This window comes from Notamacropus eugenii, chromosome 4 (genome assembly GCF_028372415.1).
Source record: "Notamacropus eugenii isolate mMacEug1 chromosome 4, mMacEug1.pri_v2, whole genome shotgun sequence".
In the NCBI taxonomy this organism is placed as follows: domain Eukaryota; kingdom Metazoa; phylum Chordata; class Mammalia; order Diprotodontia; family Macropodidae; genus Notamacropus; species Notamacropus eugenii.
The window spans coordinates 433,564,063-433,588,593 of record NC_092875.1 but is presented as its reverse complement, the minus strand read 5'-3'; the positions used below and the strand labels follow the sequence as shown (position 1 = coordinate 433,588,593).

At 37.8% G+C, this 24,531-nt stretch overlaps 1 protein-coding gene across 4 annotated transcripts in view; it reads left to right on the top strand.

The window, feature by feature from the left end:
* WDR7 (WD repeat domain 7) overlaps positions 1-24,531 on the top strand; it is a 462,625-nt gene that overhangs the window by 360,179 nt on the left and 77,915 nt on the right. For all 4 annotated transcript variants that reach the window (XM_072605972.1, XM_072605969.1, XM_072605971.1 and 1 more), the window contains one exon: positions 18,358-18,457. In XM_072605972.1, coding sequence (XP_072462073.1) covers positions 18,358-18,457 — 100 coding nt within the window. The remainder of the gene's footprint in view (positions 1-18,357; positions 18,458-24,531) is intronic.

Below are 24,531 nucleotides of genomic sequence, written 5' to 3'. Positions count from 1 at the left end.
CCAATTGAGATGCTATTGAGACTCACAGCAACTGAGTCAGGGAGAAACCATGGCATAGTGGGAAGAACGGAGTTTGGAGTTAGACACCTTGAATCTTTTAGCTTTTCCACTGCTGTCTGACCCTAGGCAAGTCACTTACCTTCTTGAGTAAAAAAAAGAGCCCATTTCCAAAATGAACATGGTAACCTTTATAGTCTTTCTAACTCTAATATTTTGTGAATCTGTGAGTGACAGTTCTCTTGAGATGAAAGAGCACAAGAAGAACAGAGGGAGACCCACTAGCTTGGTGCATCACCTACACCTCTCACAGTCATCCTCTGGGAAACCCATCAAATACTTTAGACAGTCTGGTGCAGCCAATTAAAGTCTTCTGCCCTGATTTAGGTCACTGCTCTTGTGGATAGAATCCACTGATCTCGCACCAGAGAAGCATACCAGGTGCCTCTTTCTGGAGCTCATGTTCTTTCCTTTGTCCTTTCATGGAACCCTTGCATGGGAGCGTTTGTCTCCCCATCCAGCCACGTTAAAAATTCCCCTCAGAAATCCTGCACCCAAACAGGGTGACCAGAAAAGGGACTTGTGCCTTTTCCATCTTTGATTGGAGAATATATTTTTCCACTCAAGGAATTCTCTGAATTTGCCCAGGCAGGGATGGGTGACAAAGTCCTCCATTTTAGTCTCTAAGAAAAGAGAGTATTTCATGGACTATGGGAAAGAGCCCTAGATTTGAAATCATAGTACTTGGGTTCCAATCCTGCCTCTGTCACTTACTATTAGCTCTTTCCCAATTTTAAATTTTAAAATTAACTTTATTCAGTATTGCATTTAAAGTAATTTAAAAGATTAGAAATATTTTAAAAAGTGAGGGGTTTATTAGTTCACAAATTTAAAAATATCAAGAAGCATATTATGTCAATATTCTTTGTTATACTCTTAAAAGTTATACTTTCTCAAGTAATATGACTAAATATAATTAATTTGTTTAGGCTTCTAAAAACTATCAGTTATTGTCACTCTGTGTGTGTGTGTGTGTGTGTGTATGTGTGTGTGTATTGGAGTGGGAAAATAGAAAGCAAAGAATTTCAGTGAATGTTTGACTATATCAAAAATTTCCAGAGGAATTGTGGTTCCGTGAATTTTTATCTCAAATGGTATATTGAGGCTACAACCAGTGAAACACACTTTGCCAGACTTATGATTATCTTTTTTTAATGTTCTGTAACCAAGAATGTTCTTGAATTTTAAAAAAATAAAATGTATAAAATCCAGAAACCTTTAATAAATCTTCCAACAAGCATTTATTAAGTACCTACTATGTTCAGGCACTATGCTTGATACTGACAAAACAAAGGCAAAAGTGACATAGTTCATACCCTCAGTTACCTAGGTTAGGGATCTCCCAAGGGAAATCCAAGCTTCCTTTACCTTATCATAGAGTCTGAGAGCTGGACCCTACCCTGGAGATTAGCCTATCCTGCTTGAAGCTGAATACTTTTTTAGAACATTACTGATAAGTGATCATCCAGATTCTAACTGTATACATCCAGTGATAGTGGGCTGCCTACTCATTGTGGCAACTCATTTTATATTCAGATAAAACTTCTGGCTAAGGAGTTCTTCCTTACGAGTTCAAATCAGACTTCACATAACTTCTGCTCATTGGTCTTAGTTCTCCTCCTCTGTAATTACATAGAATAAATTTAATCTTTCTATTTAAAAACTGACTGCTAGTCTCATTTCATCCAGCTTTTTCCTTCTTTTCACCAGTGTCTTCCTCCTCTTCCTTCTCTTCCTCCTCCTTTTATTATTTCAGAAAAGATATTCCCATTTCAGAGTATGTATCATTTCCTTCCAAGGATTAATACCTTTGCTTTTACCTCCAAGTCCCATCCCTTTTTCTTCTTCTTCCTATAAAGTCTTCTGTTTCTCCTTCTCTAACAGATTCTTTCCTTCTTCTTATAAACAAATTAGCATCTCTTTGTCCTAAAAAAAAAAAATTCCAAAAAAGTTTTTTGACCCTGCTACTAAGCAATCTTATTTGCTTATCATTTACTGCCAGATTTCTGGAAAAAAGTTGTCTACACTTGATACTTTCATACCTTATAACCACTGAAATTGCTCTTCCCAAAGACCCAGATGCCAGATCCATTGGCCTTTTCCCAAATACCTCTGGGTCTTTCTCTATATTTACTTTGTTAAGTACCTCTAGGATCAGATACAGGTTCACTAAGAACAAGACGTTAGTTAGGGTTATTGCTACTAAATAATAACTAGCATTTATGTAGCACTTTACAGTTTGCAAGAGTGTTTTACAAATATTACTATGTCATTTGGTCCTCATAGCAACCTTGGGAAGTGAATGTTATTGTTATCCTCATTTTACAGAGGGGAAAACTGGTACAGATAGACGTTAAGGGACAGAATCACACAGCTAGTATGTTCCTGAGACTGAATTTGAACTTCATTCTTTCTCACTCCAGATCCAGTTCTCTACCACTGTGCCACCTATCAGTGTCATAGATACATTTTCTTTTTTTTTTTTTAATTTAACTTTTAACATTTATTTTCACAAAATTTTGGGTTACAAATTTTCTCCCCTTTTATCCCCTCCCCCCCCCAAACCCAAGCATTCTAATTGCCCCTGTGACCAATCTGCTCCCTCTTCTATCCTCCCTCTCTGCCCTTGTCTCCGTCTTCTCTTTTGTCCTGTAGGGCCAGATAGCTTTCTTTACCCCTTAACCTGTATTTCTTATTTCCTAGTGGTAAGAACATTACAGTTGATCCTAACACTTTGAGTTCCAACTTCTTTAGCTCCCTCCCTCTCCACCCCTTCCCTTTGGAAGACAAGCAATTCAATATAGGCCAAATCTGTGTAGTTTTGCAAATGATTTCCATACTAGTTGTGTTGTATAGGACTAACTATATTTCCCTCCATCCTATCCTGTCCCCCATTACTTCTATTCTCTTATGATCCTTTCCCTCCCCATGAGTGTCGACCTCGAATTGCATTCTCCTCCCCATGCCCTCCCCTCTATCCTCCCCCCCACCCTGCTTGTGCCCTTGTCCCCCACTCTCCTGTATTGTAAGATAGGTTTTCCTAACAAAATGAGTGTGCATTTTATTCTTTCCTTTAGTGGAATGTGATGAGAGTAGACCTCATGTTTTTCTCTTGCCTCCCCTCTTTATCCCTTCACTAATAAGTCTTTTGCTTGCCTCTTTTATGAGAGATAATTTGCCCCATTCAATTTCTCCCTTTCTCCTCCCAATATTTCTCTCTCACTGCTTGATTTCATTTTTTTTTTAAGATATGATCCCATCCTCTTCAATTCACTCTGTGCACTCTGTCTCTATGTATGTGTGTGTGTGTGCATGTGTGTGTGTGTACTCCCACCCAGTACCCAGATACTGAAATGTTTCAAGAGTTACAAATATTGTCTTTCCATGTAGGAATGTAAACAGTTCAACTTTAGTAAGTCCCTTATGACTTCTCTTTGCTGTTCACCTTTTCATGGTTCTCTTCATTCTTGTGTTTGAAAGTCAAATTTTCTTTTCAGCTCTGGTCTTTTCATCAAGAAAATTTGAAAATCCTCTATTTCATTGAAAGACCATGTTTTCTCCTGAAGTATTATACTCAGTTTTGCTGGGTAGGTGATTCTTGGTTTTAGTCCTAGTTCCTTTGACTTCTGGAATATCCTATTCCATTCCCTTCGATCCCTTAATGTAGAGGGTGCTAGATCTTGTGTTATCCTGATTGTATTTCCACAATACTTGAATTGTTTCTTTCTAGCTGCTTGCAATATTTTCTCTTTCACCTGGGAATTCTGGAATTTGGCCACAATGTTCCTAGGAGTTTCTCTTTTTGGATCTCTTTCATGCGGTGTTCTGTGGATTCCTTGAATATTTATTTTGCCCTCTGGTTCTAGAATCTCAGGGCAGTTTTCCTTGATAATTTCATGGAAGATGATGTCTAGGCTCTTCTTTTGATCATGGTTTTCAGGTAGTCCCAGAATTTTTACATTGTCTCTCCTGATTCTATTTTCCAGGTCAGTTGTTTTTCCAATAAGATATTTCACATTATCTTCCATTTTTCCAATCTTCTCGCTATGTTCTGTGATATCTGTCTTTCTCACAAAGTCCTTAGCCTCCATCTGTGCCATTCTAGTTTTGAAAGAACTATTTTCTTCAGTGAGCTTTTGAATCTCCTTTTCCATTTGGCTAATTCTGCTTTTGAAAGCATTCTTCTCCTCATTGGCTTTTTGAACCTCTTTTGCCAATTGAGTTAGGCTAGTTTTCAAGGTGTTAATTTCTTCAACATTTTTTTGGTTCTCCTTTAGCAGGGAGCTGATCTGCCTTTCATGCTTCTCTTTCATCCCTCTCATTTCTCTTCCCAGTTTTTCCTCCACTTCTCTAACTTGATTTTCAAAATTCTTTTTGAGCTCTTCCATGGCCTGAGCCCATTGGGTGGACTGGGACACAGAATCCTTGATTTCTGTGTCTTTGCCTGATGGTAAGCATTGTTCTTCCTCATCAGAAAGGAAGGGAGGAAATGTCTGTTCTCCAAGAAAGTAGCCTTCAATAGTTTTATTTCTTTTCCCTTTTCTGGGCATTCTCCCCAGCCAGTGACTTGACCTCTGAATATTCTCCTCACACCCACCTCGCCTCCTGGTCCTCCCAGCCAGCGTTTGGGGACTGAGATTCAAATGCTGCTTCCAGCCTTAGGGCTTTTGACGGGGGCAGGGCTGCTATTCAGTGTGAGAATTAAGTTCAGATGGTCAGGTCGGGGCAGGGCCACCTCTCAGGCTCAGTTCCCTCAGGGGGTTTATGTACAGACCTTCCACAATGGATCCAGGCTCCCGCCCACTTGGGTAGCCCCTGTCTGCAGCCGCCTTTCAGCTTCTATCTCCCGGGGGGGCCCGAGCCATGGGGGCACCCCACTCCCCTCTCGACCCGCCAAAGAGACTCTCTCACTGACCCCCGTCACCTGTGGGTGGAGGGACTTGTGCGGCCGCTGGAGATCCCATCCCTGAAGCCTGCTCGGATCTGTACCTCTCGGAGCCGCGGCCGCCGCAGGTCTGGGCTGGGCTCTGAGTCTGCAGCGCGACGGACCTTTTGCGAGAGGTTTGCAGGTCCCTCTGTGGGTGGAGGGACCCGCGTGGCCGCTGGAGATCCCGTCCCCGTAGCCCGCTCGGATCTTTTCCTCATGGTGTCGCGGCCGCTGCAGGGCTGCACTCAGCTCCCAGTCCCGGTGCCCAGTCCGCAGCGCGAAGGACCCCCCGCGAGAGGTTTGCAGGTCTCTCCGGAACAGAAATCTCCCTCGCTCCAATATTCCGTGGCCTCTGGGTGCAGAATTCACCGTGAGTTGGTCCCCTCTAGCCGTTCTATGGGTTGTGGGTTCGGAGCTATGTGTATGTGTGTCTTTCTACTCCGCCATCTTGGCTCCCGGGTCCCATAGATACATTTTCATGAGGCATCTGACAAGTGTCTCATAATAATATCATGTACCAGTTTAAAAAATATTGCCTTGATTGTAATAGAATCTAGTAGATTCTTATTTAAGCATAAAGTGTTAATGGATGGTTCTTACATGACTTAACAGCAATTCCTATGATGTATTGTGTTAAAATATTCATTTCACACTAAGTAAATATTTGCTTTGATCATTTGCTGGATCTGTATCTTTTATACTGTATGGTGTCTGTCCTCCATGTTCCCCTGAAAATAATCCATAAGATCCATTTAGGATGCTTGAGATCAGTCTCTTATCGTTGTGTGAATACCATTGGAGCATGGAGGCTATCCATCAGTAATCCCATACTCTTGGTTAATGACCAGTCTTCCTCCTTTTCCAATTATGCTTCTCCAATAATATATTTTAGCTATTCTCCTGCATAATTCTTCATTGGTGATATGCTACAGCCTATCACCCACCATGCATCTGTCTCTATGGTGTGCCCTTCAGGTGACCTGTATCTTTAATTCTTTGGATACATGGCAGTCTGTGTTTCAGAGCTTTAGATCATAGATTTAGAGTTAAAAAGGATTTGGGAGTCTTCTGGGCCATTCTCATCACTGAGGAAACTGTATACCTCTCTGGGTTATGACTTGTCTCAGGGCATAGAGTAAAGGGGCTCAGGTATATTTTGAACCCTTTGACTTCATAGTTCTCACTCTCTCCACTGTGCTACCTTGCCTCTCCATTTTTTTTTGAGAAGTTTGAGGTCATTAAATATAATTCACAGTTTGCCAAATATGAGCCAGCCTACTTTTCCGTTCCTATTCAATTCTGGAAGCAGTTCATTATTCATCTGCTATATCTGTTCAGGAAAAATTTGTTCATAATAGTAACTAGTTAATATATTTAGATGGTTTTAAAAGTTTCCTGAGCCTAGTGTTTCATTATCTGTTCACTAAGAGGATTGAACTAAATGATCTCAGAGTTATCTTTCTGCTTTATAAATTTATGAAATTGAAAACACAAGAGAAAAATGCTTCATTTACAAAGATTCGTAAGCTTTTTCATGGCATTACTATGGTCATTGTTCAAAAGTTAGTAAGAAATCTTTTTTATAGAAAGAAAAATTTAGCTAGGTTTAGAGCTAATTTTTTTTAAGAGTAAATTTATTATTCTGGTGAATTATTTCTTATTGTTTTGTCTCTTATACATGATTTCAGTTCATTGTGAAACATTTAAAAAAACAGAAATACATTCTTTTTACTGACCGTATCTTATATTGTTTGGCCCTTAAGTTTACTCTAATGTATTTTTATGGCTACAAGAGCATTTCAATGTTTAGGGAATTCAATTGTATACTAGCTTGTTACCTGGATGTGTATTACAGTAACATGTAACAGCCCTTGGAGAGAGCAACCCTAGCACTTAGCTGTGTTTTATAGCAATTAAAAGATACAGACTTTCAATGTCAGAATACAAAATGTTTTCTCAGAAATCAGGAAGATAAATATATACAGTGAGAGTTATTGTAGTCATTGATCTGGAATCTATACTTCAGCATGGCCCAATTTTAAATACTCAGTTACTGGAAAATATATCTAATATTCCATATTTATATGTTAGAGATATCTTCAAATTATATAAAGTGATACCAGTGACTGAATGTTAATAATTAAGTTGCAACAAAACATTTATCTAACTAAGGAAACATAGACCATGTTACATCTTCATCTTGTCGTCAAAGCCTCATATTCGTAGAGCACTTAGCATTCCTCCTGTGCAAGCTGAATAAAGAAAATGACAATGAAGGGTGTGCTGCTATGTAAGCATTTATTTTTTGGCTACTGTCTGTTCTGTGAACAATAATAAGCCATCACCCAGAGTATAGATTTACCAAATCTGCCAAGATTTGGAAGGGATAAATCGCCTGGAATTTAAAGTGTCCTCATGCAGTTTAGCTGTTTGCTGTACATTGCCTTTTAGCTAACCTCTGCTATTGGTGGCTTAAAAAATGACACCATATTTTTTACATGTATAGTGTATGCTTTACAGTAAAACACTCATCATTATTCACATGTGCTCTCTAAAGAAAGTTTAATGCACATTAGCAGATGTTTTCATTAAAATATTAGTGTAACTCAGCTGAAAGGAATGATGAAAAATACATGATTGGAAGTTTCCTGGAAATGTAACATGAAGATATGGTATAAAAAATCAAAACTAAAGAAATATTCATGCTTTTGAACTGAAAATGCGAAATAATAGAGTAGCATATAAACAACCTATGCAGTAGTTAAAAGTATACATTTTCAGGGACAGTTTATGTTTTCTCTAACTTTGTTATTAAGTAGGCAGACTGATTGATTCTGCTTTGCAAGCAAAAAGCTGAATCAGCTCTGTTCACCTAAGTGGGCACTTAAAATCCAGTAAGGAAATGAATGCTATCTACTTCAGAATAGCAGTGTGATCTCATTTTTTAAAAAATCTTGTCCAAACCTCTGGTTTGTTCTTAGTCAATAGAGAATGGTAACACTAATGGGATTTAAAACAGTTGCCTCGACTTGTGAAATCTTAAATTAACATTAACAATTATGAGAGAATGATTTTGATAATAAATAATTATGTATGTTACTCATGGAGTCACAAGGCCACCTAGATCTCGAGAACGATATCACCCATCGTCTTCCACCTAAAAATTACCTCAAAAAATTACTGTCATTCATTATTAAAGACCTCCAGGTAAAAAAATCCACAGCTTCCTCCAGTAACCCATTTCCCTGTTCAACAGGAAGAATATTTTCTTTTAAACTATAAGGAATAAAGAGGATAGTAGTTTTACCAAAAGATAGATACCGTTTCTTCTTTGCCAATTTCCTCTAAAACTCACATAATTAGAAATTATGTTTGAATTATATTTGCATTCTTAATTATTTCAGAAATATGACCTATATAGTGAGCTTTTTTTTTGCACTGTTCAGCCATGACGTTTACAGTATTAATAATGTTATCTATCAAAACCAATTTAACTTGGTGATATCTGTTCTTACATGCATACCTACTCAGGAACTCTTCTGATATGAAGAACCTTTTGTTATGATCTAGGTGCATCACACTTTTACTGGCTTGAGTTTCCACCTAAAAACAGGAAATCTTTTCCTTTGGGCATTACAGCAAGCTGCCTGCAATTCCTGTTCTTTGTAAGAACATCCACTGCAATGTGCTAAAAGGAAATTTTATCAAAAGAAAACCAACTGCTATTAAATGTTATGTAATATTTATTCATTTTAATGAGTATTGAAAAACCACTATGGGCATGACAGTGGCTCTAGGTGCAAGTACTCCCTCACTGGGTTTTCTGCAGTGTCACCATTCTCTAAGACTATGAGAGTGATCTTTTTATACCAAGATCTGTTGCCTGCTAAACAGTCCATTGCTGGCATAAGTGAATTAATTAATTAAATGAGATATGGGTTAGAATTAACCACCCAGTGGCCAGCCAGAGCATATTCAATGTACTTCATGTGTATGCACACACTTGAAAGTGTTCTAGGCTTAGATAGAATGTGTTAGAGCCTACATTCCCCTGGCATAGCTTTTAGAAACATAGGATCACTGCCACACTGCAAAGAGGCACTAGTGCTTGAGTTTTGCATATGATAACTGTAAGTTTCACTTTAAACATTAATGAATCCAAAACTAACTTTCAGTTCTTATTTAATTTGTCATACTACTTCTAGAGAAAAACAGTTCTAACCACCTTAGATGGCAGCAAAAATAATAACATTCATTAAAATTTACAAAGGTTTTTAGATTTACAAAATATTTTACTTGTATGTGAGGTAGCTAACTATACCATTTTGCAAAATACCACTTTTCAGATGAGGAAACTGCTGCTGGAGAGAGGTCAAATGACCTCCCCATGGTTACCAAGCCATCTTCACAGTGTGCTGCCTGCATTCTAGCCAGGTTTTATCTTCATTCCCTTTCCTCCTTCCCCTGCCCATTTCCATCCTCATTGAGTTTTTGGACTCTGTCTTGGGAAGCTGGGCTCTGAAAGTGAATTTTCACCTTCTCTTTTACCAAATCAGTCCTTCACACTACTTACACACCATCTTACATTTGCTTACAGACCACACCTCTGCAGTTGTTCCCTCCTTACCCTTTCAAACCTTGCTTTATGCTTTACCTATTGTCTTCTCTTACTTAGCGTATAAGCTCCTAGAGGGCAGATTCCTCTTTGCTTATATTTGTATCTTCAATTCTTAGCCCATTTTAAGTACTTGATAAATGCTGTTTCTCTCCCTCCCTTCCTCTTTCTCTCCTCCTCTCCCCTTCCTTGCTCCCCCCACCATATTGTCTTTCAACGAGACATGCCTATTTCATAAAATGTTATAATTTCTTTTGTTTGTTTTTAAAGACTTGAAAGTGAGAGATTCCAGATCCTCCCCTGGTGATTCATTTTATTTTATTTTTTTGCTTTTTAAAAAAAAAATTGATTTATTTTTAGTTTTCAACATTCATTTCCACAAGATTTTGAGTTCCAAATTTTCTCCCCATCTCTCCCCTCCCTCTCCCTGAAATACTGTGCATTTTGATTACCCCTTCCCCCAATATGCTCTCCCTTCTATTGCATGCCTCCCTTCCCTTATCCCCATCTTCTCTCTTTTCTTGTAGGCAAGATTGATTTCTGTACCCCATTACCTGTATTTCTTATTTCTCAGTTGCATGCAAAAACAATTCTCAACATTCATTCCTTAAACTTTGAGTTCCAACTTCTCTCCCTTCTTCCCTCCCACCCATCCCCACTGAGAAGGCAAGCAATTCAATATAAGCCATATATGTATAGTTTTCCTAAAGAATTCCATAATAGTCATGTTGTAAAAGACTAATTATATTTCCCTCCATCTGATCCTACTCCCTATTAATTCTGTTCTCTCTTTAGACCTTGTCCCTCCCCTAGTGATTGCTTCTTATTACTCCCTCTTCCCATTTACCCTCTCTTCTATCATCCCCCTCCCTACTTCTCCCATTCTCCCCTACTTTCCTGTAGTGGAAGATAGATTTTCGTACCAAATTCAGTGTGCATGTTATTCCCTCCTTAAGCCAAATGTGAAGAGAGTAAGCTTCACTTTTTCTCTCTCACCTCCCCACTTTTCCCCTCCATTGAAAAAGCTTTTTCTTGCCTCTTTTATGAGAGATAATTTGCCCCATTCCATTTCTCCCTTTCTCCTCCCAATATATTCCTCTCTCACACCTTAGTTTTATTTTTTAGATATCATCCCTTCCTGTTTAACTGACCCAGTGCCCTCTATCTATCTATCTATCTATCTATCTATCTATCTATCTATCTATCTATCTATCTATCTATCTGTCTGTCTGTCTGTCTGTCTGTCTGTCTGTCTATATGTATGTATATATGTAATTCCTCCAACTACCCAAATACTGAGAAAAGTTTCAAGAGTTACAAATACTATCTTTCCATGTAGAAATGTAAACAGTTCAACTTTAGTAGGTCCCTTATGATTTTTCTTTCCTGTTTACCTTTCCATGCTTCTCTTGATTCTTGCGTCGGAAAGGCAGATTTTCTATTCAGCTCTGGTCTTTTCATCAATAATGCTTGAAAGTCCTCTATTTCATTGAATGAACATTTTTCCCCTGAAGTCTTATGCTCAGTTTTGCTGGATAGGTGATTCTTGGTTTTAATCCTATCTCCTTTGACTTCTGGAATATCATGTTCCAAGCTCTTCGGTCCCTTAATGTAGAAGCTGCTAGATCTTGTGTTATCCTGATTGTATTTCCACAATATTTTAATTGTTTCTTTCTGGCTGCTTGCAATATTTTCTCCTTGACCTGAGAACTCTGAAATTTGGCTACAATATTCCTAGGAGTTTTTCTTTTTGGATCTCTTTCAGGAGGTGATCAATGAATTCTTTCAATAATTATTTTACCCTCTGATTCTAGAATATCAGGATAGTTTTCCTTGATAATTTCATGAAAGATGATGTCTAGGCTCTTTTTTTGATCATGGCTTTGAAGTAGTCCCATAATTTTTTAATTGGCTCTCCTGGATCTATTTTCCAGGTCAGTTGTTTTCTCCAATGAGATATTGTCTTCTATTTTTTCATTCTTTTGGTTTTGTTTTGTAATTTCTTGGTTTCTCATGAAGTCATTAGCTTCCATCTGCTCCATTCTAATTTTTAAAGAACTATTTTCTGCAATGAACTTTTTAACCTCCTTTTCCATTTGGCTAATTATGCTTTTTAAAGCATTCTTCTTCTCATTGGCTTTTTGGGTCTCTTTTGCCTTTTGATTTAGTCTATTTTTAAAGGTGTTATTTTTTTCAGCATATTTTTGAGTGTCCTTTAGCACCCTGTTGACTTGCTTTTTATGATTTTCTTGCATTGCTCTCATTTCTCTTCCCAATTTTTCCTCCACCTCTCTTACTTGATTTCCAAAATCCTTTTTGAGCTCCTCCATGACCTGAGATCATTACGTATTTATCCTGGAGGTTTTGGATGCAGAAGCCTTGATTTTTATGTCTTCCTCTGATGGTATGCATTATTCTTCCTCACCCAAAAGAATGGAAGAAAATACCTTTTCGCCAAGAAAATAACCTTCTATTGTCTTATTTTTTTTTCCCGTTTTTGGGCATTTTCCCAGTCAGTTACTTGTCTTTTAAGTCCTTTGTCAAGAGTAGGGTATACTCTGGGGACCTGCAAGTTCTCAGCTCCCCCAAGGTGGCACAACCAAGGGAGAGGAGTTTACTCCTCTCTTGGCCTGTGCTCTGGTCAAGCTACCAAAGCTTTTCTGCCCAGGATCTGCAAGTAGAATTCCCTTTCCGGAGCCTCCACCAGCTCTACCACCGGCACTCTTCCTCACCCCAAGATGGCCACTCAGGGCTGAGATCTAGATTAGCAGTTCAACTCCCTCAGGGGCTTTAGGCTGAGGGCTCCAAAAATGGATGCTGCTATTGTTGCTGCAGCCGCCTGAAGCCAGAGCTAGCAGAAGACCTTACTCCCTTCTCACTCAAGTGAAAAAGCTTTCTCACTGACCTTTGAAGCTGTCCTTGATATTTGTGGGTTGAGGGATCTAGAAACCATAACTGCTGCCAGGGATTCTACCCCGGAGGCCTACTCCAGTCCTGTCCCTGCCCGTGATGCTCAGCCAAGGCTGGGCTGGGCTCCATGGGCTGGGCTCTGTTCAGTGCCCCATGCAATAGATCTTTCTTGTCGGCCTTCCAGGCTGCCTTGAGCTGAAAATCTCTCACTCTGTCTTTTTGTGGCTTCTGCTGCTCTAGAATTTGTTTAGAGTCATTTTTTACAGGTATTTTATAGACTGTGGTGGACAAGCTAGAGTAGGTGTGTCTTTCTACTCCACCATCTTGGCTCTGCCCCCAGTGATTCATTTTAGTGCTTGATAATGAATTATAATGTCCCAAGTCTTTTTGTAGTTATAATGTTAGATCTTACAGTATCTTCACTGGCAAAATCCTTGTAAAGTGATCATGTAGAGAATATCTGTGTCAGTCCTATACTATGCTTTTCATTATATCATTTAGTATATGCAGCATAGTCATCTTTTCATTTCACACATTTAATCATTTTAATTATATTGACCTATTTGCATTTCAACTGAGATAAATTTTCCTATTTTGTAAAGATATGATTAAGTGTCTTCCATTGTAAAACTGTCAGTTTCATGCTAATGTACCCTGGGTCATGGGGCCATTATAAATAGCTTCTAGTAAATCTGCAGTTGTTTGACTGAATTGAAAATACATTTGTAATAGGGAAATGGGACAAATACCCAGGGTGGTAATCTGTGCCTTGCTTTTTTGGTGGGTCTTATTCAATCGCTTTTTCTTTACTTACTTTAGTTGCTTTCTCAATGATTATTTTACATACTGTGAAGTATACGGTTTTTTTTCCAAGAACAGTGAATTTTTTAGCACAATTTATATTTCAGTCACTAAAGGATGTGTCCATGCTTTCATGTCACTGAAAGTCTCTGTGATAAAGTAGAAAACTCACTCAATTTGTAGTTAGGAGACACAGATTGCCAATGGTTTAACATGTATCTCTGCTCTGATACATAATAGCTGACTAACTCTGTGGAAGGCATTTGACTATTCTGAGCCCTTAACCCAAGCTCTGGACTGCTGCTCCTCTTGTGGCCCCTTGACAGAGAATCCTGTGAATAATAGGCACTCAATAAATGTTTGAATTGAGGACATTTCTTTCTGGTCTCAACAATTTTTTTTTATCTTTCCAGCACATGTTACACTTTGACTCAACCCAACTAATTGGTTATAGTGAGGGAATTGGAATACTCTTTCCATTTCCAGGCTTCTCCACCACCATCAATCAGTTAACCTCTCCTCCTTTGAGGTTCATTCAATCTATATTTATTATCCAATCAAGATTCTGGTGCCTGTTTTCTGCCAACCTCCAGGATAGTGTCCTTCTTTCTCAAGGAGTTTAGTACCTGACTCACAGTCTTCCTTTTCTCCCCGACTCCTATGCCCCAAATATAAGAAGTTCAGTATACATATTGATATTCTTTAAACACTCTAATATCGTAATTCCTCAGCTTACTCATTATCTATGCCCTACCCTCCCATCTTACTTCTTAGCTACAGAGGTGACAAAGATGGTCATCCCCTTGATCTTGCCATCACCCACAAGTACTCCAATTTCATGTTTATGAACTCTGGAATACCTTTATCTGATCATAATCTGTTGTCATTCCACCTCTCCCTCTGCCTCGCATCCCTTCATCCTGTTCTTCATCTTCATTGTGACTTCTAGTTCCCCCACCCCTCACTTCTTTCCTGTTATCGACCCTACGCTGACTCCATTCTCTTTCCTTTCTGACTTTGATCATCACTTCCTTGATGAGCCAGTTCAACTCTATACTATACTTTTTTCTCTAGTCCTTTATTTAACAGCTTATCCTGCCAAAGATCTTAGCCTTCCAAACCTCAACCTTGGATTACATCCACTATCTCCTGCCTTTTCACTCTTACATGCTACTGAATGAAACTGGAGAAAATCACAAAACTCTGCTGAGTCCATTACAGATTTATGTTAAGTAATCTCAGCTGAATCCTCAAGGTAACAAGGCAATCCTTTTATATTTCCCTAATTGATAGTCTTTCCTCAAATCTCTCCCCGCCCTCCCATCCTTCCTTTCATGCTTCTACTCTCTCAGCTGAGAACCCTGCCTTAAAAAATTGAGGCTGTTCAGGAAGACCTCCCTCTTATCTCCTCATCTTCATCTTGCATGCCTCAGATGCTTACCCCCATTGTGTCCTTCTTCATTGTCTCACATGAAAAAGTAGCCCTTCTCCAGTTACCCCACACTACTTCTAGGATCAAATATAAACTCTTTGGCATTTAAAGCTCATTAGTAGCCTGACCCTTTCCTACCTTTCCAGTCTTCATATATCTTATTTTCCTTCATATGCTTTACACTGTAGCTACTCTGGTCTTCTTGCAGTTGCTCAGACATGTCACTCCATCTCCCAGCTCCTACCTTTGCACTGGAGCCCCTTGTCTGTGATGCTCTGTCCCTCACCATCACCTCTTAGTTTCCCTATCTTCTATCAACACTCAGCTGAAATCCCATCTTTTTCAGGAGGTCTTTTGAATTCCTCAGATTGCCTTTAGTCTACATTTTTATAGCTTATATGTACCTCTTTACATTCATATTGTCTCTCTTGTTAGAATGTAAGCTCCTTGAAAGCAGGAACTGTTTTTGTTTTTCCTTCATATTCCCAGTGCTTGCCATAGTGAATAACACATAGGAAGTGCTTAATAAATGCATGGTGACTGACTTGTTACTCTCACTGTTTTAGTTCCCCTTTAATACTTTGACAGGTTCTTTAGCACCTCTTCATGGCTTTACAGTTCCAACTAACCCTCTTCCTAATGATCTTTATGAATGATCCTTTTCCTCCCTTCCATTATTCCACATTCAGCACAAGTTGTTATCCTCTTCCTGCTTCTTCTCTGGTCCTTTCATTTCTCCTGCTTTTTTTTTCCTTATCACATCATAGAATCATAGATTTAGAGCTGGAAGGAGCCTCAGAGGCCTTTTACTGCAGCCTCTTCCCTTTATAGATGAGAACTGAAGCCCAGAGAGGTGAAATGATTTACCCATGATCACACAGGTAGTTAAGTGCCAGAGCTAGATTCAAACCAGGGCTTGAACTCCAGATAGACTGCTGTTTAATCTTCCTCCTCTTTATTGAATCTATCTGCTCCTTCACCCTTGATCCTTTTTCAAGTTCTCCCAAGTTTCCCTTCCCCCATTTAGTCTCTGTCCTGCTTTACAGTTCCTTCTTCAAGTGCTTTTCTTTCTCCTGTTCCTTTTTCCACATTCAGTTGAAAGTAGTTACCTAGTTGATATTCATAACTTTATTATCAGCCAGACATCAAAGTTATATACCCTCTCATAGGGTTAACTGTAGTAATGGACTATACAGTGGACAGAGTAATTCAGAACAGATAGGGGTAGGAAATTTTGCTGCAAAAGTTGTGCCTTAAGGTCTTTAGTGTCCAGTACTCATTAAGGATTTTGTACAAAAATATACATGTATTACTCATGAAGTCAATTGCAAAGCATGAGGAAATAGATCTGTAAATTTTTTTTTCTTAAAGACTAAGATTTGCTTACAAGAATAGATTTGATCTTTTTTTTTTAACCACACATAATGGTGTTTGTAGGTAATATGACAGAAAAAGATTGTTTCCAGAGTATATTTAAAAAAATAATGTAAGAAAATTCTATATTCAATTTGGGTCAACATTAATGCAGTTAACTAGTTTGTTTTCTTAAAGGTAACTGCCATCATGTTTTGCCAAATGACTTTAACAATTTAGTTTTAAAGTCTATGTAAAATTTTTAAAATCCATCTTATCACTTTAGTTTTCTAGGGTTCTTAGTGTAATGCACAAAATGGGTGTGTTCAGTTTCAAAAGAACAGCTAGGTTTATTTTTGGAGTTACCACAATAGAGTAAAACTAGTTATATGATGTTAAATAGTGCTTCATCACAAGCATAGCTAAATGTCATCAAGATGTGCCAAAAATTATCAAATTTTTCTGAATTATATTTGTTTGAAAATATTAAAAATACCTTCAAGTTTAAAGTAATAGGATGATAGTTGATGGGGAAAGAATAAAAAAAGAAAGGAGAATGAACTTTAACAAAAGGATAATAACATCATTGATGTACGTTACTCATGAACATACCATATGAACTATCATGTCTAACCAAGCAAATCTGACATAGACAATGAATGAATGTGGCTCGTTAGCCCATCATCTGGCATAGGAATACAAACCTTAGGCATCTTACCATCATCCTTATTTTCACCTTTGCATACTCCAGTCATTTGAACATCAAATAAGCAGAGCAAGCTACCATCATATGTTTAAGGAATAGAAATATTTAATTTAGTCTTGGAAATGAGCATAAATGTTTATAGGCCAAAGATCTAAGAAAGGCAGAAGAGTAAAGAAAAGCTGAAATAAATCATTCTGACTTGACAATAAAACCAGCTAAAAGCAAAAACAAAAACAAAAAAAAAACCCCAAGTCTATTTGTATAGAAAGCTAAATAGTTAACAAATATAAGATTTAAAAGTGATGCAGACCACTAATAACCATATTGCTTCACTTTATAGTCAAAAGTATTAGCTGTGTCATTTATTTTTATGACATGGTAAATATGAGGAAAATGGGAAAATTTTGTAAATTTCTATTTTTTATTTATGTTGATAGATTTTAGAAGTCAATATAACTTAACTGATTCAAGCCTATGAAAAAAACACAAAGAAACCTGATGTTGCAAAAACTCGAATTTCACTCATGCCTAGGCCAGGGAACCTCACAAGCTGTTACCCACTATCTGTTGTCTCTCTGCCATTGAAAGCTCCCAATCTCTGAGCATTCATAACTCTAGCACAACCCCAACAATTGTTACTTAAACAAATATTATTTACTTAACAAGATACAGTGTTAAAATCTGTACATATATATGTAAGAGTTGAAAAGTTATTCATGTGCTCAACAGTTAACTGACTGCTTAGCTGGACTAGAACTGTTCTAAGCTAGCCCAATACTGAACACCAAGAAGAATTTGAGCCTAACTCAGTGGTTAGACTACTAGCGGCCAAGAAGGAGGTACTATGCCTTCCTTCTCTTCCTAAGTCTTCTGTTGAATTCCTTATGAGCCACTGGATGAATATCAGTGGCTGGGTATTCCACATCATATCTGACCCAGCCAGGGTCTTCTACACATGTCTGAAAGGATGAAAATTATACCTGCCTATTATCTATGGTTACACGATTCCTCAGATTATACATGAAATTACAAAATTTGATTTTTTTTCAAATATGTGTCAATGATGGCTAATCAGATTAGCTTCATTCTAGTCATTCTGTCCAATAAAAATATTTTTGTTTTAAACTGTCATAACAGAATGAGAGACTAAAATTCAAGATTTAATATTCCTTCTATTCCTGGTCAAATTCAGATATAAGGATATTATTATTTACTATAAAAATCTATATCCTCTCATTTAATAATCTGGTATCTCACCTGTTTTTATTTCTCATTATTCAAATATATTAATAATTGTGAGATTTATTTCAAAACAACCTGTTTAAAATCCCACGTCTTTCAAGTTATTGTCAAAAAGCCAAAATTGAATTCATTTATCAATGTTTTGTTAGATTTCAGTTGATTCCAAAAGTTACTAAAGAATCTTAATTCTTAATTGCAGTGGATTCATGTGTTTATTTTTTAAATCATCATTAGAACTGATCACTGAAATGTTTTAATATTCCTCTACCCATGCAGGATGTCTCACCTGTTTCTTGTTGTAATGTTCAATTCAGGTTCTACATGGTCAGCTATTATGAACGGAATCACAGAATAGCAGTGGGAGCTCGCCATGGTTCAGTGGCCCTGTATGACATCCGAACTGGAAAATGTCAGGTAAATAAATCACTGTGACTTCCTCTCCATAAAATGTAGAAGTTATTGAAAGCAAAGAGAGCCTAGCACTGCCCCAGTTGACATGCTGAGCTGCTGGAACATTATGGATAATGCTAAAAGGATCAATAGTTTAATGAAGGACTCCAAGAGTATAGAGCCCTACTGTCTTCATTCACTGGAACTGAAGGACTGCCATAGATGGGTTAATAATAGGAGTCCAAAGTAAGGTGTTACTCCTCACAAACTACCCTGCAATAAATAACCCTTATCTTGAAAAAAAAATTGTCTGGTATTATGTAGGATTCAATTGTGTTGCTTATTTTGCCAAGTTTCTCTGTAAAAACAATTTATGATGCTAAATTTTGATAATATGACTTCACAAAAATAACCTTTCATATGCTAACCATGATCTTAGCAGAATGAGGTAGTAGACTTTTCAGCCAGTTATGTTGCAATCTACTTTGAATTTTGAAATTAGAATTTGATATCTATTATTGTGCCTAAATGAACATTGACTTTACCTGTGCCTATGTCAGTGATGAGTTTGTTTTTCATTTTGATACTTTCTTAGATTTCACTTTACATTCATTACTGATGAGGGTGTATTACATATATGTTTGCTCTGTCAAAAACTATAATAGAAAATATAAAGAAATTCAGAACTGCTACCCTAATTAGTTATGATTTTGAATTGTTGGCTAAATTAGGTTTGAACACAAGGTAATTAAAAGATGAATTTAATAGAGAATTGGTTGAGCCTTTTAAAACTATTTTACTTGGAATATCATGAATTATTGGATTTGTTTACATAAATTTTCTGGTCTTAAGAAACAAAATTTGAAAACACTCATCAATCTTGACTATTGATTATGTTCCTTTATAGTAAACTATATATTGCCATGACAAAACCATCTTAAGTCTCTGTTCAAAAACCTCCTTTAAATTATACTTAAATACCCAGGGGGTAAAAGATACAGATTCTTTCTGAGAGAAATTTTAAGTGGTAGGAAGAGTACTGGATTTGGAGTCAGAAAACTCGGGTCAAAATCATGGCACTGCTATCTGCTGTCTGTAGTGACTTGAAAAAGTCACTGGATCTTTTGGGTTGTTTATATTTTTTTTTTATGTACTTTCTTTTTTCTATATTAATAAGGTGAAGAGCAGTGGTTTTCAAAAAAGGGAAGAGAATGAATCCACAAGTTGTAGACCAGTAAATAACTTTAATTCTTTGCAGAATTAAAAAATTAGTTATTAAAAATGTTAAACCTATAGTATTAATTAAACATCTAGAAAAGGAAAGGTAAATGAATTAATCAGCTCTTAAGTGAGTGCTATATGCCCAGCCCTGTTCTAAGCCCTAGGAATACAAAGAAAAAGCAAAAACAGCACCTGCCCTCCAGGAGCTAACCTTCTACAGGAGGACACAACATGAACATAAATCAGTCTGTGCGAGGCACACACAGGTGGGAAAACACTCTAGGGCAGATCTTATCATTTTGATAACTATATTCCAATAGGATTGGCTTCCTTTGTAATCCTATGTATTTTATTTTAGTCATTTAAAAACATTATGTTGAGAAGTCACTAGGCTTTACCTGTGACTCAGTAAAGATGAATTGAACCCCTGATCTTAGGGGAACCAGAAAAGTCATCCCCTAAGAACTGTTGCTTTGAGCTGAGTCTTAAAGAAATAATAGGTAGGGGCACATGAGAAGAGCATTCTAGTCATGAGTTCAGCTGTTCCAAGCTCATGGACATAAGGAGATTGAGTATCATTTATAGCAAGTAAGCTGGTGTGACTAGATCATGGATCATAGGTCATAGAATATGTATGGAAAAGGTATAATGTATTTAAATACTGGAAAGGTGGAAAGAGACCTGATTGTAAAGAACTTTAAGTCCCAAACAGAGGAATGTATTTTTAGTCTTAGAAATAGTTGGGAGCTACTGGAGTTTATTGAGTGAGAAGATGTTAAGAACTGTGTCTAATGAAAATCACTTTAGTAGATATTTGCAGGATGTACTAAAGTAGGGAGAAACAAGTTGGGGAATCTGATTAGAAGTTTATTAAAATACTCCTGATGAGAACAACCAGGGCTTGAATTCAGGAAAGTTAGGGCCTCTTAAACATGTTAGTCTCCCATTTAACTAAGTATGTCCAGAACTGAAGTTAGCATGTTTCTCCTCTTCCCTGTTGCTGTTGAGGGCATCACTTATCTTCCTAGTCACTGAGGCGTACAATCTAGTTATGTTTGTCTCCCATCTCTCACTCTCCATATGCAGTCTGTCTCTCCTCTGACATGCCATCACCCTTGTATACTACCTCATCACTTCATTCCTGAATTATTGCAATAGCCTCCTGGTGGATATGTCTGCCACAAGTCTCCGCTCACCCCAGTTCATCTTTCACTCAGCTATCCATGTGATCTTCTTAAAGTACAGATCTAACAGTGTTAGTCCTCTGCTTAGTAAACTCTTAACGACTCAGTGGTGCGGTGGATAGAGGGCTGTGCCTGGACTCAGGAAGAATAGAGGTCAAATTGGGCCTCCAATCCTTACTAGCTATGTGACCCTAAAGAAGATACTTAACCTGTATCTACCTCAGTTTCTTCAACTGTACAGTGGAGATAATAATAACACCTACTTCCCAGGGCTGTTGTGTGGATCAAATGAAATAACATTTGTAAAATACTTAGCACAGTGCCTGGTGCATAGTGAGTGCTTACTAAGTGCTTTGTGTACATATTGTGTGTGTGTGTACATGTTCACATCTTGTCCATTTTCTTCTGTTTTCTTATCTTTCTTAAATTGTCACCAGTTAATAATGCCCTTGGGATGACGCTGCTTAGCTGGATTTCTTTCTAGGCTTTCTTTAAACTGCTTTTACCAGCTGCCATCTTCTTTTTTCATAAGATTTTACAGACTCATTTCTATCTAAACCAGTGTTGCTTTTGGTCACTCTCTCTTTGTGTTGGGCAAGTAAGCCCAGTTTCTGTTGATTAAGATGGTTGTCAGACTCTTTTGGTCTCCATTTAACTTACATCAGTCTAACTTTTGTGTGAAATTATTATAATCAATGCCAGTGTCATTTCTGCCGCCATTGCTCATTTTTCCTTATCAGTTTCTTGTTTAAATAGTTCAAGATTAAATTGTTTCAATTGAATGCCAAATGTTTTTCTCATAATTGTTCTTTCTATTAATTCTGATGGTCCAATAAGTCAGTAGTATAACTGGACAAAGATACCTAATTTAGGGATGACACATTAATTTTCAGTCTTTTCCTGTCTTATAAAATGTAGATACTTTCATTTCTTGTGGTGTTAATTCAGGGTTGTCCTTGGAAGGCAAACAGTTTATTTCCATGTCTATACTCAGAACTCTTCCAGCATTGTAAAACTTGACCAGAGCCTGTACTCTGGTGGCATCGAAATCCCAGGATTACTTTCCTGCTATGATGAGACATCGAAGTATAGCTTTGTAGAAGGATCAAGAGAATGTTGATGTTAAAAGTATGGACTTTGGTGGCAAACTTGGGTTTTTGAAAATGGTTTCTTTGTATTCAATTCTAGGCCTGTCTCTTACTCCAGGGCTGGAGTACCTGCAGCCTTGAGGTCACATGTAGCCCTCTAGGTGCTTAAGTGGCCCTTTTACTGAATCCAACCTTCACAAAACAAATCCCCTTAATAAAAGGATTTGTAAAACTTGGACTCAGTCAAAAGGCTGCACCTAAGGACTAAAAAGGCCGCATGTAGCCTTGAAGCCACAGGTTCCCCACCCCTGTCTTAGTCTGTCTGCAGATAGACCCTATTCAAGATGCATGCCTTGATGAACTAATTTAATGTAAGCCCCATATAGTTTGTATTTCAAAATGTGGGCAACATGAATTCTTTGTCTACTTTGCTTTTCCCATGTGTGTTAATAATCACTTTTCTTCAAGGTGGCTGTGGGTTTCATTGAGGGAATCCTGCAGTATTTTCATATTTTGGTGTGATCAGCACATTGTTCATTCTATAGATCATTAGATCACTTGGTTTAGAGGTGGCAGGGACTTACATATCAAGAATGACCCTCTCATTTTACAGATAAAGAATGCCAAGAGAGGTTCATTTTCTTGTCGTGGGTTAGAGAGCCAGTAATTATTTGAAGCTGGTCTTCCCAAGTCCCAGTTCCTATTTCCACTGCACTACCTGTTTGAGCATAGCAGCAGACATGAGTATCTGGAACACCTCACTATCCACAGGGAGTACCTCTCTATTTTGATTGTGTCATACATGCATCACTCATAACACTCGGGCATCTTCTTCCTAGGACTGTTGTAAGGATAAAGTGAGAGAGTACTTATAAAGCGCTGGGCAAATCTTAAAACACTCCTCCAGTGCTGGTTATTATTAATATTGTTGTTGTTGACTTTGGTGGTCTAGTTGACTAGACAAGCATTTCTTTCCACCCTTGTCATTCTATGAGTATCCCTTTTGAAGCTACCTTCTCAGACAGAACAGCTTTACTTGATAAAAGAATATTATTCTTAGGTCACAGGCATAAGTAGTTGTCCTCCCTGACTGACACCTCTAAACTACCTTTCAAGGTACACGTGTTACCAATATAGCTTTAAGGAAGCACTCAGTCTCTATTTTGCTTGCCTTAACTCATTTTGGACTTGAGCCCTTTTTGACAGTCTGTTTTTAGATGTCACTTTTCACATCTCATCATTTTTTGTTTGGCCTTGCTTTAATTTTCTATGTTTTTTTGCATCTGTGTTCAGTGCAAAGTCCCCCATACAGTCAGAAATAGTTTAAATAAATAAATTGTGTAATTGCAAAATGTTTACTAGAGGGATGAGGAAGGTAGAATTGGGTCAGTCAGAGAAGACTTCTTGAACAAAGGTAAGTTTTTGAGGTAATTCTTAAACAATTTGATTGGTTTTCATTTGGTAGGGGGAAATTAGTCCAGGGAAGGAGTTAGAGAAACGGTCTAGGAAACACAAAGAATAGCAGGTGCTTGGATTTCTCTAGAGGGGTGGAGACCATGAGGTGATGAAGCATTAAGGTTAAAGGGGAGAGAGGGACTAATTGGGAAAGATGCCTCTCTTTGCAAAAAACAAACTATTGATGACTAAAGTGCTAAGTCTGGGATGTGTAAAGAAGAGTCTAGTGGATCAGGTGAAGCCAATAACTTCATCACTGACAGATTTTAAGGGGAAGATCTTGTCAGTCCTCTCCATCCTTCTTTTTAGATTGGTTGGTCAAAGGCACAGTAAGAAAAGCCACATCATACTTCCCAGCCTTTGGCTTCGGCTACTGCTCCCCTCACCTCATTTTTCTCTTATTGCTTTAGGATGTTTGCACAGTTTGTCTTTGTCTCTGAAAAGCACGTGGCTTTCAAAATCTGTGAAATTCTTTTTCTTCTGTGTCATTCTTAAGTTTGTGTTGAAAGCCAAATGTGTGGATAGTCAGCCTAGTTAGTGGTCTTCAATATTTAGATCTTGGGGTGGACTAAGGGTGGGGAAGAAATCTACAGTAAAAATTTTCCCACTGCTAAGATTTGCCTTTAGCATTCTTGCTAAGATACTTATCTTGCTGATTTTCCAATACTTTAAAAATTAATTCTGTATAATAACAAGTGGCTGCATTGATAGATTTTCTCAGGCTATTAGCTAATCATCTATTTAAAGTTGGTAGCATTGTGAGAAAAGCTCATATTTTAAATTTTTAGTGTATTTTCTTAAGCAAGATATTATAGTAAGTTATTTTGGGTTTCAAGTCTTAGGGTGAAACCTCCCTTTCCTTTCTCCTGGGAGCCTCTATTTCTGATACATGATCTTCCCAACCACTAGAAACTTACAGCCAGAACTTTTCTTCGGTTCCCCAAATTTATCCCACAATGTTGAGTAATTCTTATATCAACTAAAATAGGGGTGGGGAACCTGCAGCCTTGAGGCTACATGTGGCCCTGTAGGTCCTCAAGTGCATCTCTTTGACTGAATCCAAGTTTTACAGACAAAATTATTTTATTAAGGGGATTTGTTCTGTGAGGTTTGGATTCAGAGGGCCACACTTGAGGACCTAGAAGGTCAC